General features: G+C 42.8%; 1 protein-coding gene across 1 annotated transcript; it reads left to right on the plus strand.

The window, feature by feature from the left end:
* The first annotated feature begins 228 nt into the window (after nucleotides 1-228).
* On the plus strand, nucleotides 229-11,384 carry TREML2 (triggering receptor expressed on myeloid cells like 2). Its single transcript, XM_069108341.1, has 4 exons — nucleotides 229-947; nucleotides 6,887-7,207; nucleotides 8,209-8,638; nucleotides 11,069-11,384. Exons 1-4 carry the CDS (start codon nucleotides 887-889, stop codon nucleotides 11,382-11,384), a joined length of 1,128 nt encoding a protein of 375 aa, XP_068964442.1. The 5' UTR covers nucleotides 229-886.
* Nucleotides 11,385-13,170: the final 1,786 nt, after the last annotated feature.

Genomic DNA, 13,170 nt, shown 5'->3' on the forward strand with positions numbered 1-13,170 from the left:
AACTGAACAACAAATAACATTTAGTTCATACCCTTAGAGCTGAAAAGGAATTTAGAAGCTCATTTTATAGAAAACACTAAGAGAGAGGGGTCCCAGGCTTTGTCCAAGGTCACATAGGCAGTAAGGGACAAAACTAGGTTTCAAACGAAGGTCCTTTGACCCCAGATTGTGCATTTTTTGCCTGTATCACTTTTATTCTACAGACTTTGCTCTCACCTACCCAAATCATCCTCTCCTCTGAGCTGAAGACTCCTACATTATCTGCGGAGAAAGAACAGAGGAGTAGAAACTTGGTTTTGAGTGAGACATGGTTTTGAATCTGCCTCCAGCAACGGTAAACTGTGTGACCCTGGACAAAGTTCCTGAACCTCACTGGGAGCCTCAGTTTCTTCACCTGCAAAAGGATGATGACAATACTTGGAGTGTTTACCTCCCAAGGTTCTTTTGAGGACCAAATGATACTGTTTATACCAAATGCTTTGCAAGCTTTAAAGACTATATAAATGTGGGTTATTCTGTCTAGACTGTTAGCCATCTCCCCCAATGAAGGGGTGTGAGAGCCCTGAGGCAGGGGAACTCTGGGGCAGGGTGGAGTTGACCACACCTGCAAAGAGTGAGGAGCGGAAGCAACCACAGGCTGCCTCTCCTGGTGATAGGCTTTCTCTGGGGCCCCTGCGGTTGGGGCCCTGGGCTTGTTGCATGCTTGAGTTCCCAGCAGTTTCCTCATTTCCCTAAATGGGCAATTTCAGTTTCACAACTTCACCATCCTATTCACCAGACCCAGGTGGCAAGGCCCAGAGCCAGCTTTGGATTTTGACCTCAGGACCCCAAGGTGCCCAAGTCCCTGGGGGAGTGTTCAGAGGAGGCTGTGACCTCCCAGAGCCCCATGGAGCCAGGGACCTGTCTCTGGTTGCTGCTACTTCTTTTGGTGCTGTTCTGTGTCTCAGGTGAGAGTCTGAGAAGGCAGGTGGGGCCTGGGATGATTGCATGATTCTGGGGGGTGGGAGGTAGGTTGCCTTGGAGGTGGAAGAGGGATCTTCTGCATGGTGGGGGAGAGGGCTTTACTGAATCTTCACTTGACCCATTCTGTTTCAGAACGACCTTTTCTATCTCTCCCTTTCCCTTGCTATCTAAAGAACTTGAATGTTGTTTGAGACAGATGTGATTATTTGCAAGAGAGTGAACTTAACTTCTGTGGCCAGTTACTGCTGACTGGGTGACTGTCTAGGAAAGAATCAAGCAAGTCAGAGATACTAATGAACCCAGAACAGTCTCTGTTTGGGGGTCTTCCATTTGCTAGATTTCTAACTTTCATACTAACTTTCCTCCTAAAAGAACTGATTCTTAAAATAATACCCTTAAGATCTCTTAATCGGGTTAAGAGCTCAGTGTTTCTGATTGGCTCTGACATCACAGCTTTGATTTCATCAGCAGCTCAACTTACAAGTCCCTTGGGAGTATAAGTGGATGTGTGTAGTTCTCAGAATGTTGATGATGCCAGCCTCCTATCCTGGGTTGAGGCCAATCCCTAGAGGTGGCTATCTAGCATAGCAATGACCATTGGTCTTTTTGGAAACTGTCCATTCCTAGAGTCATGGCAACTGGGTTACCACTTCCTGTTAATCTTTCCAACATTTAGGAAACCTATTCTCCAGCTGCAAAGGGTGGATTGAAAGGCAAAGATCAAGTTAGTTTCCAAACTATATAGATACTGGGTCAGCAGGGCCCTACCAAAGTCATTCTATCATCCTACAACCTCAAGGCAGGATAAGCTCTTCCCCATGCCAAATAGAAATTTGTCTCCCCTGTGATCACTAGTCATGGAGAGGTAATGCTCTGACTTCAGAAGCCCTTCATATAGTAAGTCATATGAATTGGGACCATAGAGTTCAGAGAAGGAAATGGGCTTATTCAAAATGGAAAAACATTTTTATAGTGGCTATTGGATAAGGATTAGGATTTCCCAGTGACTTGGAGTTGGACTCCTCCTCCCTTTTCTCCTCAGCATCCCTGTCATAGGCACTGAGTTACCAGGGAGCCCTGAAGAATTTCCTATTTGCTGGAAATTTAATGGGGAGCAGGAACCAGGCAACCCAATAAAACCCTATCTTCCCCTTCACAAAACGTCAAATTGTAATGGAAATAGAAACATGAACAAATCACTTCTCCTGTTTGGATCTCAGTCTTCCTATTCACAAGATGGGTGGATAAGGGGCTGGACTACAGAGAAATTCAGCAAACATTTATGAAGCACCTATTGTATACTAGGCAGTAGGGATATAATTATAAATACCAAACAAATTCTGTAATCAAAGAATTTATGTTCTATTAGAAGAATGGGTAAAGCTTGCACACATAAAACAAATACAAAGTAATTTGAGGAGAAAGAATAATACTGAGGGAGAGATGAAGGATAAAGAAAAACCTTCACATAGGAAATGGAATCTTTACCAAGCATTGAAGGAAGCTAAAGGTTCCAAGGGGGCAGCTAGGTGGAACAGTGGATAGACTCATCTTACTGAGTTCAAATCCAACATCAGAAACTTACTAGCTGTGTGACCCTGGGCAAGTCACTTAACCCTGTTTGCCTTTGTTCCTCCTCTGTAAAATGAGTAGAAAATGGTAAACTACTCCAATATCTTTGCCAAGAAAACCTCAAATGGAGGGGCGGCTAGGTGGCGCAGTGAATACAGTACTGGCCCTGGAGTCAGGAGGACCTGAGTTCAAATGTGGCCTCAGACACTTAACACTTACTAACCATGTGACCTTGGGCAAGTCACTTAACCCCAATTGCCCTGCCTTCCCCCCACAAAAAAAAAGAAAACTCCAAATGGGGCCACCAAGAGTTGGACAAAAGTAAAATAATCAAACAACAACAAAGATTCCAAGAGGTGGAGATGAAGTCAGTCAATAAGCTTTTATTAAGCTCCTCTTATATGCCAGGCACTGTGCTAAGGGAGATGAAGTGGGAGAGCATTCTGGTATGGAAATCCATGCAGTCTCTTATACGATTGTAGAGGGGATTATGAATCTGAGGAATAGCCAGAATGTGAATTTGGTTAGAATTTGAGTGTATGAAGGAGGATTAATAGGAAGTAAATCTGTAAATTCAGATCAGAATCAGAGAGGGGAGGGCTTTAAATGAGTTTGTATTTTATCCTAGAGGCAATAGAGCGACACCAGTGACTTTTATTCAGGTGGGTAACATCGCCAGACTCAGGCTTTAAAAAGATGATTTTTGGAGGATAGATTGGAGGTGGGAAATACTGGAAGGTAGGAGACCAGTGAGGATGCTGCTGCAATCTGGTTTGGGGTGAGCACAGTCTGGGTAAGGATAATGGCTGCTTGAGAAGAGAGAAGGGGATGGATGCCAGAGAAGTTGGGAAGATAAAGTTAACTATCAAATTATTTGAAAATGGAATGTGAGGGAGAGAATGGCTCCAAGGTTGTGAACCTGGATGATCTCTCAACAAAAAAAATAAGTTCAGAGGGGGATGAGTTTACCAGTTCCATTACGGAAATTTGGGATGATAATGGAACATTTAGATGGAAACATCAAGCAGGACAGTTAGTAATGTGATACTGAAGTTCTGAAGAGAGATTAAAATTGACTATGTAGATTTGGGCATCATCTTTATAGATATGAGAGCTAAACCTGTAGGAATGGATGCTATCAAGGAGACAGACTGTAGAGATGGGAGAGAACAGTGACAAAGACAGAGTCTTGGGGAGCAATCTGGAATCAAAAGATAATAGATTTAGAATTGGAAGGAACTTTGGCATCCATCCAGAGCAATCTATGCAGTCTTTCAATTGGGATTTCCTGTTTCTGTGCTCAGAAGGTCTGGTCCTTCTTGTATTATTTCTTTCATTATGATATTTAGGTTTTTTGGTTTGTCGTGTTCTACTATAATCCTTATGTTGTCTCTATGCATCCTATCTTCAAAATCAATATTGAATGGGTAGCATGTCTCCTTTTAATGTTATTGCTTTTGCTTTTCTTCTTCTAGACTGTCCTTCATGTCTCTATATTTTTATTCTTAGTCAATTGTCTTTCCTATTGTTCCTTTGGTAAAGATTTCCATCACAGATTCAAGTTTTTCTATTCTATTATTTCTGCTGTGAAGGTCATAAATTCTGCCTTCATAATTGTCATTTCTCTTCTAATACACTTAGGAATAGTGTGTTGTGGTTTTGTTCTCAAATTCCACAGGGTCCTCTATGTCACCAAGTTTTGATTCATTTTCCTTTGTTTTACAGTAATTTTCCCTTAGAAGCCCAAATTCATCCAACAGATCTGAAGCCCATATTTCCTTTTGCTGTTATTGTTTTTCTTCCTTTTGATTTCTCTGCTTCTCCTCTAAACCTTTGAGTTTTCTTCCTCCTCAGATCTCAGGTAATTTTAGCCATTCCCTCCCCACCCCATTTTCCCTATTGCTCACTTTCTTACTCTCTCCACTCTGATGTTGGTTTCCATAGGATTTAGATCTCAAAGTGTCTCAGCCTCCTCTAATACTGAGCAATTCATGGTTCATCAGATTAGGTCTCTGCCACAACTGACATTTGTGGGGACAGAACTGTCCCAAGCTGAATCCTGGGCTCTTTCCTTCAGGCTTGGTGGAGTGCTGCTCAGTCCCCCTTTCCTTCCCCCTCCCCCCAATGATCTGTTTCTCTATTCCTCAGCAGTTCAGAGTTCTGTCACACTAGACATACCACAGGTGGGGTGATTTCTGTTATTTGGAGTTTAAATCTCTTAAGTTTTGGGTGGAGGAGGTATGAAGTTGAGCTCTTTCAAGCCCAGACATATTTCTTGCCCTCATACATGTTTCTCTGTTCCTTTGCTCTCCTACAGAATTTTTTTTTTTTAGTAGCATAGAACATTGCCTCAGTCCTGGCCATTGAGCCTCCAGAAAACTTCCTCAAGGCACTAGGAGAAAGGAAGAGATGTTGAGGTGTGGGGCTGGTTTGTGTTGCTAGTCCATGGGTCAAGTCTTGGATCAGATAATATAGCCTTGCTTTGGGTAGTATGGTAGGTGGTGGGGAAAGGGATGCTGAACAGGCTCAGAGTCTATTTATTTTTTGAAACTTCTTTTGGATTCCTGATGTTCTAGACACCTGGAGTTGCCTTATCTTTGGTATATAATTTCTATTTTGGAGAGGTTTTACAAATTGTAAGGATCTGAAAAAAGAAACAAAAAACATCTACTTGGTCTTGTTGGTTATGTGACCTAGAAGTTCTTTAGAGGCCATCCAATCCAACACCATAATTTTCAGATAAGGAAACTAAAGCACACAGGTTAAATGATTTGCTCAGAGTCACACAGTTTAGCTATTAAGGGAGGCAGGAGATGGTGGATGATGACCCAGCACAGGAAACTGAGGAATAGTCAGATAAAGAAAGAGGACCAGAGGGCCTCACAGTTTCCTTCTAACATTAAATCCCTGGCCTCCAAAATTTCATTTATAACTAATTTCTTCCAGGAAAATTCCTCTTTACTCATTAACTTTTACCCTTTACCCATTTCTGATTTCTCTTCTATTCCTTATCTTCTTACTGCTTATAGGACCTTCCAAAAAGTTTTACCTCCTTGCATGCAGCTGATCTGTTTCTTTAAAAGTGGGGTGGAAATCAAATCAGTGTCTGGCAAACAGTAGTTTCTTAATAAGTGCTTGTTGATTGATAGTTTTGTTGAATAAACCTCAATTTAAATATGCTGGGGTGGGGTTTGCAAGTTGAAGAAGATGAATGAATTTGTTAAATGAATAGTCCTTTATCATTTTTTTTTTGTAATTTGGGATTTTCACATCATGAATTTGCTTAAAGCAGAATGCATTCATATTTAATGACACTTAGACAAGTATCACTGACAGCTGACCTTTGCATAGTACTTTAAAGTTTGCAAAGTGTTTTGCAGATATAACCTCTATAGGTCTTCACAATAACTGTGATACAGGCATTGCAGTTACTATTATAATCCCCATTTTATAGACCAGGAAATTCAGGGTCAGACAACTGAAATGACTTAGCCAAGGAAGCACAGACACGTTCAGAGGTAGGATTCAGATACAGCCCTCTCCTGACCCCAGGCCACCACCCTTTTCTCTGTACCACACTGCTTTCATGCTGCCTCCCCCATCCCAGGGATGGGGACTCTGAGGACTCCCATCTGACTCAGAGTCCTATGAAAGCAGAAACTATGTTTTCCCCCTTCCCTCCCACACTTCCAACTAGACTATATGTACATAAAGAAGACTCCACACAGCATTTACTAACTGATTCTTAGTTCTTAGACACTATGGAGGAGAAGGCTGTGTGACCAGTACCATAGTGTAGAGAGTGTTGGACTTAAAGGCAGGAAGACCTAGGTTTGAATCCCTCCTCAGATACTACTTGTATGGTCCTGGGCAAGCTAAACTGAGCCTCAGTTTGCTCAACTATAAAATGGGGGCAAAAAGACCACTTAACTCCCAGAGATGTTGTGTGGATCAAATAAAATACTCTTTTTAATGTCAGCTAGCATTAGTCATTTTTTTATTAGAGCCATGATTTTATTACTGTAGGGAGCTCCCAGAGAGGAACTCCTTATACCAATGCTTCCTTTGTACTATGGAAAAAGCAATGGATTTGGAACCCAAGGACCAAAGCCCAGCTCTGCTGTTTACTGCCTGTGTGATCTTGAGAAAGTTATGTGATTGGACCCTCAGACCTCAGTGTCCTCATCTGGAAGATGAGAAGGTTGGATCAGATGGCCTCCAAGGTCCCTTCCAAGTCTTAGGAACTCCTAGTCTTTTCCTTCATTGTTTAGTTTTATTTTTCCATCTTCTTTCTTTTTCCCCATCCCCTTATCCATCTCCATTGGGGTGTTTCTCCCCCCCCCCGCCCCAGACTTCCAGGCAGAGGATGTGTATACAATGGTCCGTCACCGAGAAGGGGAGACACTGTCTGTTCAATGCTCCTACACTGTCCGTTCTGACCGATGGGAGGGCAAGGTCTGGTGCAAGGTGAGGAAGAAGAAGTGTGACTCAAAGTTCAGTCGGGGCTCGGGATTTAACCCCCCCTACAAGCTCCATGATGACTCCCAGGCTGGGCTCCTCATTGTCACCATGGAGAGACTTCGACATCAGGACTCTGGGAAATACTGGTGTATGAGGAACAGTTCACGCTCCCTATACCCTGTGAAGGGTATTCAGCTAGTGGTCTCACGAGGTGAGTGTCTGATCCAAGAGGGGGAAAGAGGTCACCTTGATTCCCAGGATTCTTATCAACTCCTCCTTTATTGAGGTTGATATGAAAGAGATAAAGTCACAGGTTGAGGAGAGGCTGAATAACTCTTCCCTCCTCCCCCAGCCCCACTACTTCTTCTGGTGACTCAAATTGGAATTTAAGGGAACAAAATTTCTCATCCCTATCTCAGAATTGGACAAAGCTACATCTATTCTAAGGGGAATAGGAACATAAGGAAATAGTGTGAGGTGAAGAGAGGAAAGAGGAATCATGGAAATGTCTTCTACAAAAAGAGCCCAAACCAGAACTATCACGCCAGAAAGGTAGCTTTGTCTCAGGGTGGTGACAAGGGGCACAGTTAGGGGCACCTGTCTCCAGACCAAGTCTCATTTCATGTTTTTGTTGAGGTTCTAGGGTGAACCCTGCCCAAAGCTGCCACCCCAGGCTCTCATTGCCATGGTATACCTCTTCTGGGTCTCAGTTTCCTCATCTGTAAATTAAGTTATACTAGCTGACCTCAAATGTCCCCTTCTAGTTCTAAACCTATGGACCTAGAGTCCTGTTGTCCTTTCTTCCTAAACATTATGGAAAAGGGAGACCTTACTCTTTGGGTAATGGACCAACCTCTGCCAGCAGAAGAGATGGGATTGCTGTACTACCACATAACCCTTATCCCTGCTTCACTCAAAACAGGGTTAGCCACTCCCCCCAACTCAATTTGTTCCAGGTGTGCCTTGCCCATGAGCACATAAATAGTAGCTATAATAAATGTGGGTTGTGAAATACAAAGGAGTTTTCAGTTTTTCCCCAGCTCCATTGATATCCCTTATCCCCATCCAAGCCCATACATCTCAACTTGTGTACTTGAAGTGGATGAAAATAACACTGGGCAACCACACTGGAAACTTCTGGAGACAGACTCTTCTGTCCCTCATCTCAGTCAGTACTTCTATATTAATTTTTCCTTCTATCTGCTTCCTCAGCGCCTTCAACTGAGAGAAACATCCCACTTATTACAAAGGAAGCCTCCATCCAGGAACCAGACCGCATCTATAGGATTGCCGTCACCCCTGGCCCATTCCTCAAGAAGGACAAGGACCTGCCCATGGTTGTTCCTATCACTACTTCTCTACCTGCCTCAATGGGTAGGATGCCAGCTGACACAGCTACTCTCCCTACAATGGCCAGATCAGTGACCACTGTGTCTAGAGTGATGATGAGATCCACACCAGTCACCAGACCCATAACCACTGCCATGTCAAGGATGACCACAAGACCCTCAGCAACCAATGGATCTCCTTGCAAAGCAAGATCCACCCATGTTGCTCCAGTGATGTTGGTCACAGTCCAGGCCAGATCCAGTACCATATCCACCACCATCAGGTCACACCCTAAGGGATTACCTCCTAACAGGTACCTACCAGTCTTAGGATATGACAGTGCCATTTGTCAAGTGCATCAGCAACTCTCTATCAGGCTTTGAAGGTTCCCTGATGCAAGGCTCATATCCATCACCCAACCTCTGTTTTCTGGTTCAACTATTTGTCAAATAAAGTTGATAAAAAGTAGGGAAGTGAGAGAGGAGAATGGGGGCAGGAGGGTTGTAGTTGTATGGAATGGCAATATATTGACAATGGGAGGTGAGTTTGGGAATAGGCGATAGGGAATAAGGTTTATATGATCAAAATGGGGAATGGTGAAGGGGATGGTAAAGTGTGGAGAATGGTAAATAAAGATATTTTGAATATAAGGGCATGTGCACAGGGAGTGGGAAATAGGGTAGAGAATGGGGGTAGGAGATACAGATGGGGAACAATGGTTGGGAAGCTGGGATAAGAGATAAGACATGTGATATGAGGAAATCAAGGGACATCCGTCCAGGAAAAATGGGAAGTTCATATGAAATTCAGAAAATATAAAGAAGAAACAATTTCAATAAGAAGGAAAAACTGGTGAAAGGGGGTTGGTGCCTGAGGAAATTTATGTAGGTGCACAAAAAGATCACTAATCAATTTAGATTTTTATAAAGTCACACATAAGAAGGCAAGGACAGGGAACAGAGGAGGAATACAAAAGTTTTACATGACCCTTTGAGAAAAATATAACGAATAGTAAAGCTCAGAGTGAGCTAAGGCTGATGAGGAAAGCTAAGTCCAAGGGCTGGTTGGTTGGTTTGTTTTTTAAGCCAAATTGTGGAACAGGAGATCTAAGAAGTGCTACTGCTCTCAGCAGATGAGATAATGATGATGAAAGGCAGGGAGAAGGAAGAACTGTACAAGTTTAATTTTGCTCCTGTTTTCCCTTGTAAAGAGGAATATTTTTCTAATTGAAAATGACTCAACAAAAATGATTGACAAGAAATTGAAACTAAGGAGATAGTAAAAGAAGATCCAACTTCCTTTGATAAATTCAAACTCCCAGGGACACACAAAATTCGTTCTGTGGTCCTTAAAGGACTGGTAGATATGATTGTTGAGCCATGGTCAGTGATCTTTGAGATTTCTAGGAAGAGCAAATGCTGTCTTGATTTTTAAAAATGGGAAGAGCATGGAGACCAAAATCTACAGGTTAGTGAGCTTGACTAAGATTTTCAGCAAAATTCAGAAACATATTTTTGAAGGGATTGTTAGTAAACATCTAGAAAATTAATTCATGAGCACAAAAAGTCAGCATGGTTTATTTAAGAATAAGTCACTGAGAAAATCAAATAAAATTCATTAAGAAAATAGAATAAATCACTGGACAATTCATTTAACCTCTCAGTGTCCCAGGTAACCTGCCAAGACTATAAGTTTCAGAGGAGATGCCAGTTTGCATTGAAAGAGGGAATTTCTTTATTAGGAGTACTTTTTACCAAAGAAATCCTTAGTTGAACTTTTAAAAAATCAATTAGAGCTGACAAAATTGGAATGAACTCCCTTGAGAAGTGATGGATTCTTCCTCTCTGGAGATCTTCAAGAAGAGACTAGACAAGCACTTGCTAGAGATAGCTTAGAGAGATGCCTTTTCTTAGGTATGTGTCAGATTAAAAAGCTTCTGAAGTTTCTCCCATCTTGGAGATACTGTTGAGTCAGTCAACTTGGGCAGGAGAGATGACGAATGGAAAGATGGGAGATGGAAGATAGGAGATGTATTTGGATACTCATGGGGGTTGTGGGGAAATGGGAGATAGGAGAAAGAGAGAGAAGTGGTTGGCAAGTCAAGAGATGAAGAATAGTGGGTTATAGATATGAAGCAGGAAATGGGGGATGGGAGAAAAGACAGGTTTTTCTCCGTCACTCATGGGAAAAATAATTCATCAATTACTGATGGAGACTTCTTTGGGAACATGCTCTGATTGAAGAATAAAGCTGGTGTGTGTGTGTGTGTGTGTGTGTGTGTGTGTGTGTGTGTGTGTGTGTGTGTGTGTAGAGTTTATGATGGATTAAGGGGGTTGAAGGGGGGATTCCTTTTGCCAGAGGACAATCACAATCACACTAAGTATCCTTTGGCAATTTTCTGTGTGTTGAGTGACCTCTCCCTCCAAAATTTAGGATCATTTATTTTCTATCACATCTGGGTTCTCAGCGACTATTCTTTTCTTACTCTGAATCCAGTGATAAATAAGGGTGCTGTCTGGGAGTTCTACTGGCACCTCCAGCTAGAAAGGTTTTGGGTGTCTGCCCTCCTTTCCTTGGAGCAGATTAAGGAGGAGTAAGTTTCTCTCCTTCTCCCTCCCCACTCCCATCACTCTGGATTCACCAGTTCCCTCAGTCCAGTGTGGGAGCTGTAAGAAGGAACACATCTGTGCTAACCCTATTTCTCCTCCATTCTCCCATTTTGTTTTGTTTTTTGTTTCCACAGCTCTAGCCTCGGTGTTCCCATGTTGTTGGGGGGAAGTTTCACTATCCTGATGTTTTCAGCTGTATTCTATGTCCTATGGAAAAAGAAACGCATGGGAAGTGAGTACGAACTGGGACCACCTAAAGGCAGGAGGCTGACCCAGATCTCGTTTGAGATCTGCTACAACACTACTACCGGTCATGCCATGTCATCTGGTCTCCTTGCTGGATGTCCTGTTTCCTCTCCCTGGGGAGAGTTGATATTCATGATACTTCATGGTCAAGGGAATGGGGAAGAGCAGAACACAGGTACCAGGGGCTTCCCTGGCAATTATTGAGTCAGTGAGACAGTCAACAAGCATGAATTAAACACTCAAGATACACTGCTTGCTGTTCTAATCAATGGGGAGACAGAGAAAGGTAAAAAAACAAAAGCAGAAATAATACCTGTCTTCAAGAAGCCTACATTCTAATTGGTGAGAGACCATGTAAATAACTAGGTATAGCCAAGATATATACATAGCAGTTGGAAAGTAATTTGAAAGAGGAAAACACTTGCAGCTGGAGGAATTCTTGCAGAAGGGGAGATTTGAGCTGAGTCTTATAGGGAGCCTAGAAGTGGGCAGAGCATTCCAGGCATGGGAGAATGACTCAAACAACAAGCTTTAGAGCAGATTTGGAAGCAGTTAGACCTGAATTCAAGTCCTGACTCTAACACATACTGGCTATCAGACTCTGGGCAAGTCATTTAATCCCTCAGTGATCTAATTAAACATTCTAAGCCTATAAGTTGTAGAGACATTGCTGGTCTGTTTTGGTAGAGGGTATTTCCTCACTTGGGAGTTCCCTGTACCAATGAAATCACAGGTATATTCACTATGCCTTTGGGCCAGTTACTGTGGGAATACAAAGAAAAAAGGGAAACATTTTTCCCTCAAGGGGCTTATGTTCTAATGAGTACATGAGAGTTTCCTCTCCAGTTTTAGTCCTGAATTTGGGGGATGAGAGGGAAGGAAGAACATACACATAGTATATCACAGTATGGGTTGGGAGTTCTACATTGATATACTGTCTATGGACTCTATTCTCTTTATATCTTTGCAGTTTATTATGTATAAGATGGTCCAGTTTTACCCTGGTTCAACAGTCCTGGAGAGCTGGAACCCTCTGAAGCAGGCTAAGGCAGTCTGAGACTACCCTGTCCCAGCCACTATGGAAGGAAGATCCTCTTCCAGCTGGTGTTCTGGTGCTGGACTCAGCAGAGAGGAAGATGGTTAAGGAAGAGTTGATTCCAGTATCCAGTGGGATGAGAAGCCATCCCTGCTCCTGGATTCAAGGATGGCTGGCTATTGTAGGAGGATTTGGGTAATACCAGGGGGTGTATTTGCCTCTAGTAAACAGATACCATTCCCCTCCCAAATTGGGAGGCAAGAGGTGGGAAAGCTAGGTATCCAGTGCATTGCTGATGGAGCAGAGGAGTAGAGCAGCAACCCAGAGCCTGCTCAGCTTGGGAAAAGGCTTTTGTGCCCTTTTGCAGGCAGGGGGTTAGATTAGATGCAATACTGAAGTCTTCTAGCACTACCTCCTGAGGACAGGGAGATCTTGAACCTTCTCTTGGTTGGTAGAATCTCCTAGAAAGGATTCCAGAACAGAGAAGTCTTGGGGTAATGCCTCTTAAGATGATGCCAGAGGGATCCCTTTCACTCTACCCACAATGAGAGGCCCTGATTACATAAATCCTAATGGTAGCAGTTGAAATCCAGCCTCAGACACTTACTAGCTTTGTGACCCTGGGCAAGTCACTTAACCCTGTTTGCCTCAGTTTCCTCATCTGTAAAATGAGCTGGAGGAGGAAATGGCAACCCACTCCAGTATCTTTGCCAAGAAAACCCCAAAAGGGGTCACTAAGAGTCGGACATCATTGAAAACAACTAACCAACAACAGTGGGTAACAGTAAGGGGTTAATAAGCCCATTTTACAAATGAAAAAAAAACAATCCCATAATTCCACTTTGCAAGGGGAGGAACTGGGAAAAGATATAGTTCCATTTGCCCCTTTCCTCTTTTCTGGGGGGTAATAACTGCATCATTTGATTCTCTCATCTTGAACTTTAGCTTCATAAA

Source organism: Petaurus breviceps, unplaced genomic scaffold, assembly GCF_028583685.1.
Source record: "Petaurus breviceps papuanus isolate PSGF00001 unplaced genomic scaffold, PetGlider_PUasm1.0 90352, whole genome shotgun sequence".
NCBI lineage: Eukaryota > Metazoa > Chordata > Mammalia > Diprotodontia > Petauridae > Petaurus > Petaurus breviceps.

What these genes read in the sequence shown, in the direction of transcription:
- TREML2 (XM_069108341.1), top strand. Translation starts at nt 887, where the DNA reads ATGGAGCCAGGGACCTGTCTCTGGTTGCTGCTACTTCTTTTGGTGCTG. An exon ending in GGTGCTGTTCTGTGTCTCAG is followed by an intron (nt 948 to 6,886) that starts GTGAGAGTCTGA and finishes CCCCCGCCCCAG; the next exon opens with ACTTCCAGGCAGAGGATGTG. An exon ending in AAGGGATTACCTCCTAACAG is followed by an intron (nt 8,639 to 11,068) that starts GTACCTACCAGT and finishes TTGTTTCCACAG; the next exon opens with CTCTAGCCTCGGTGTTCCCA.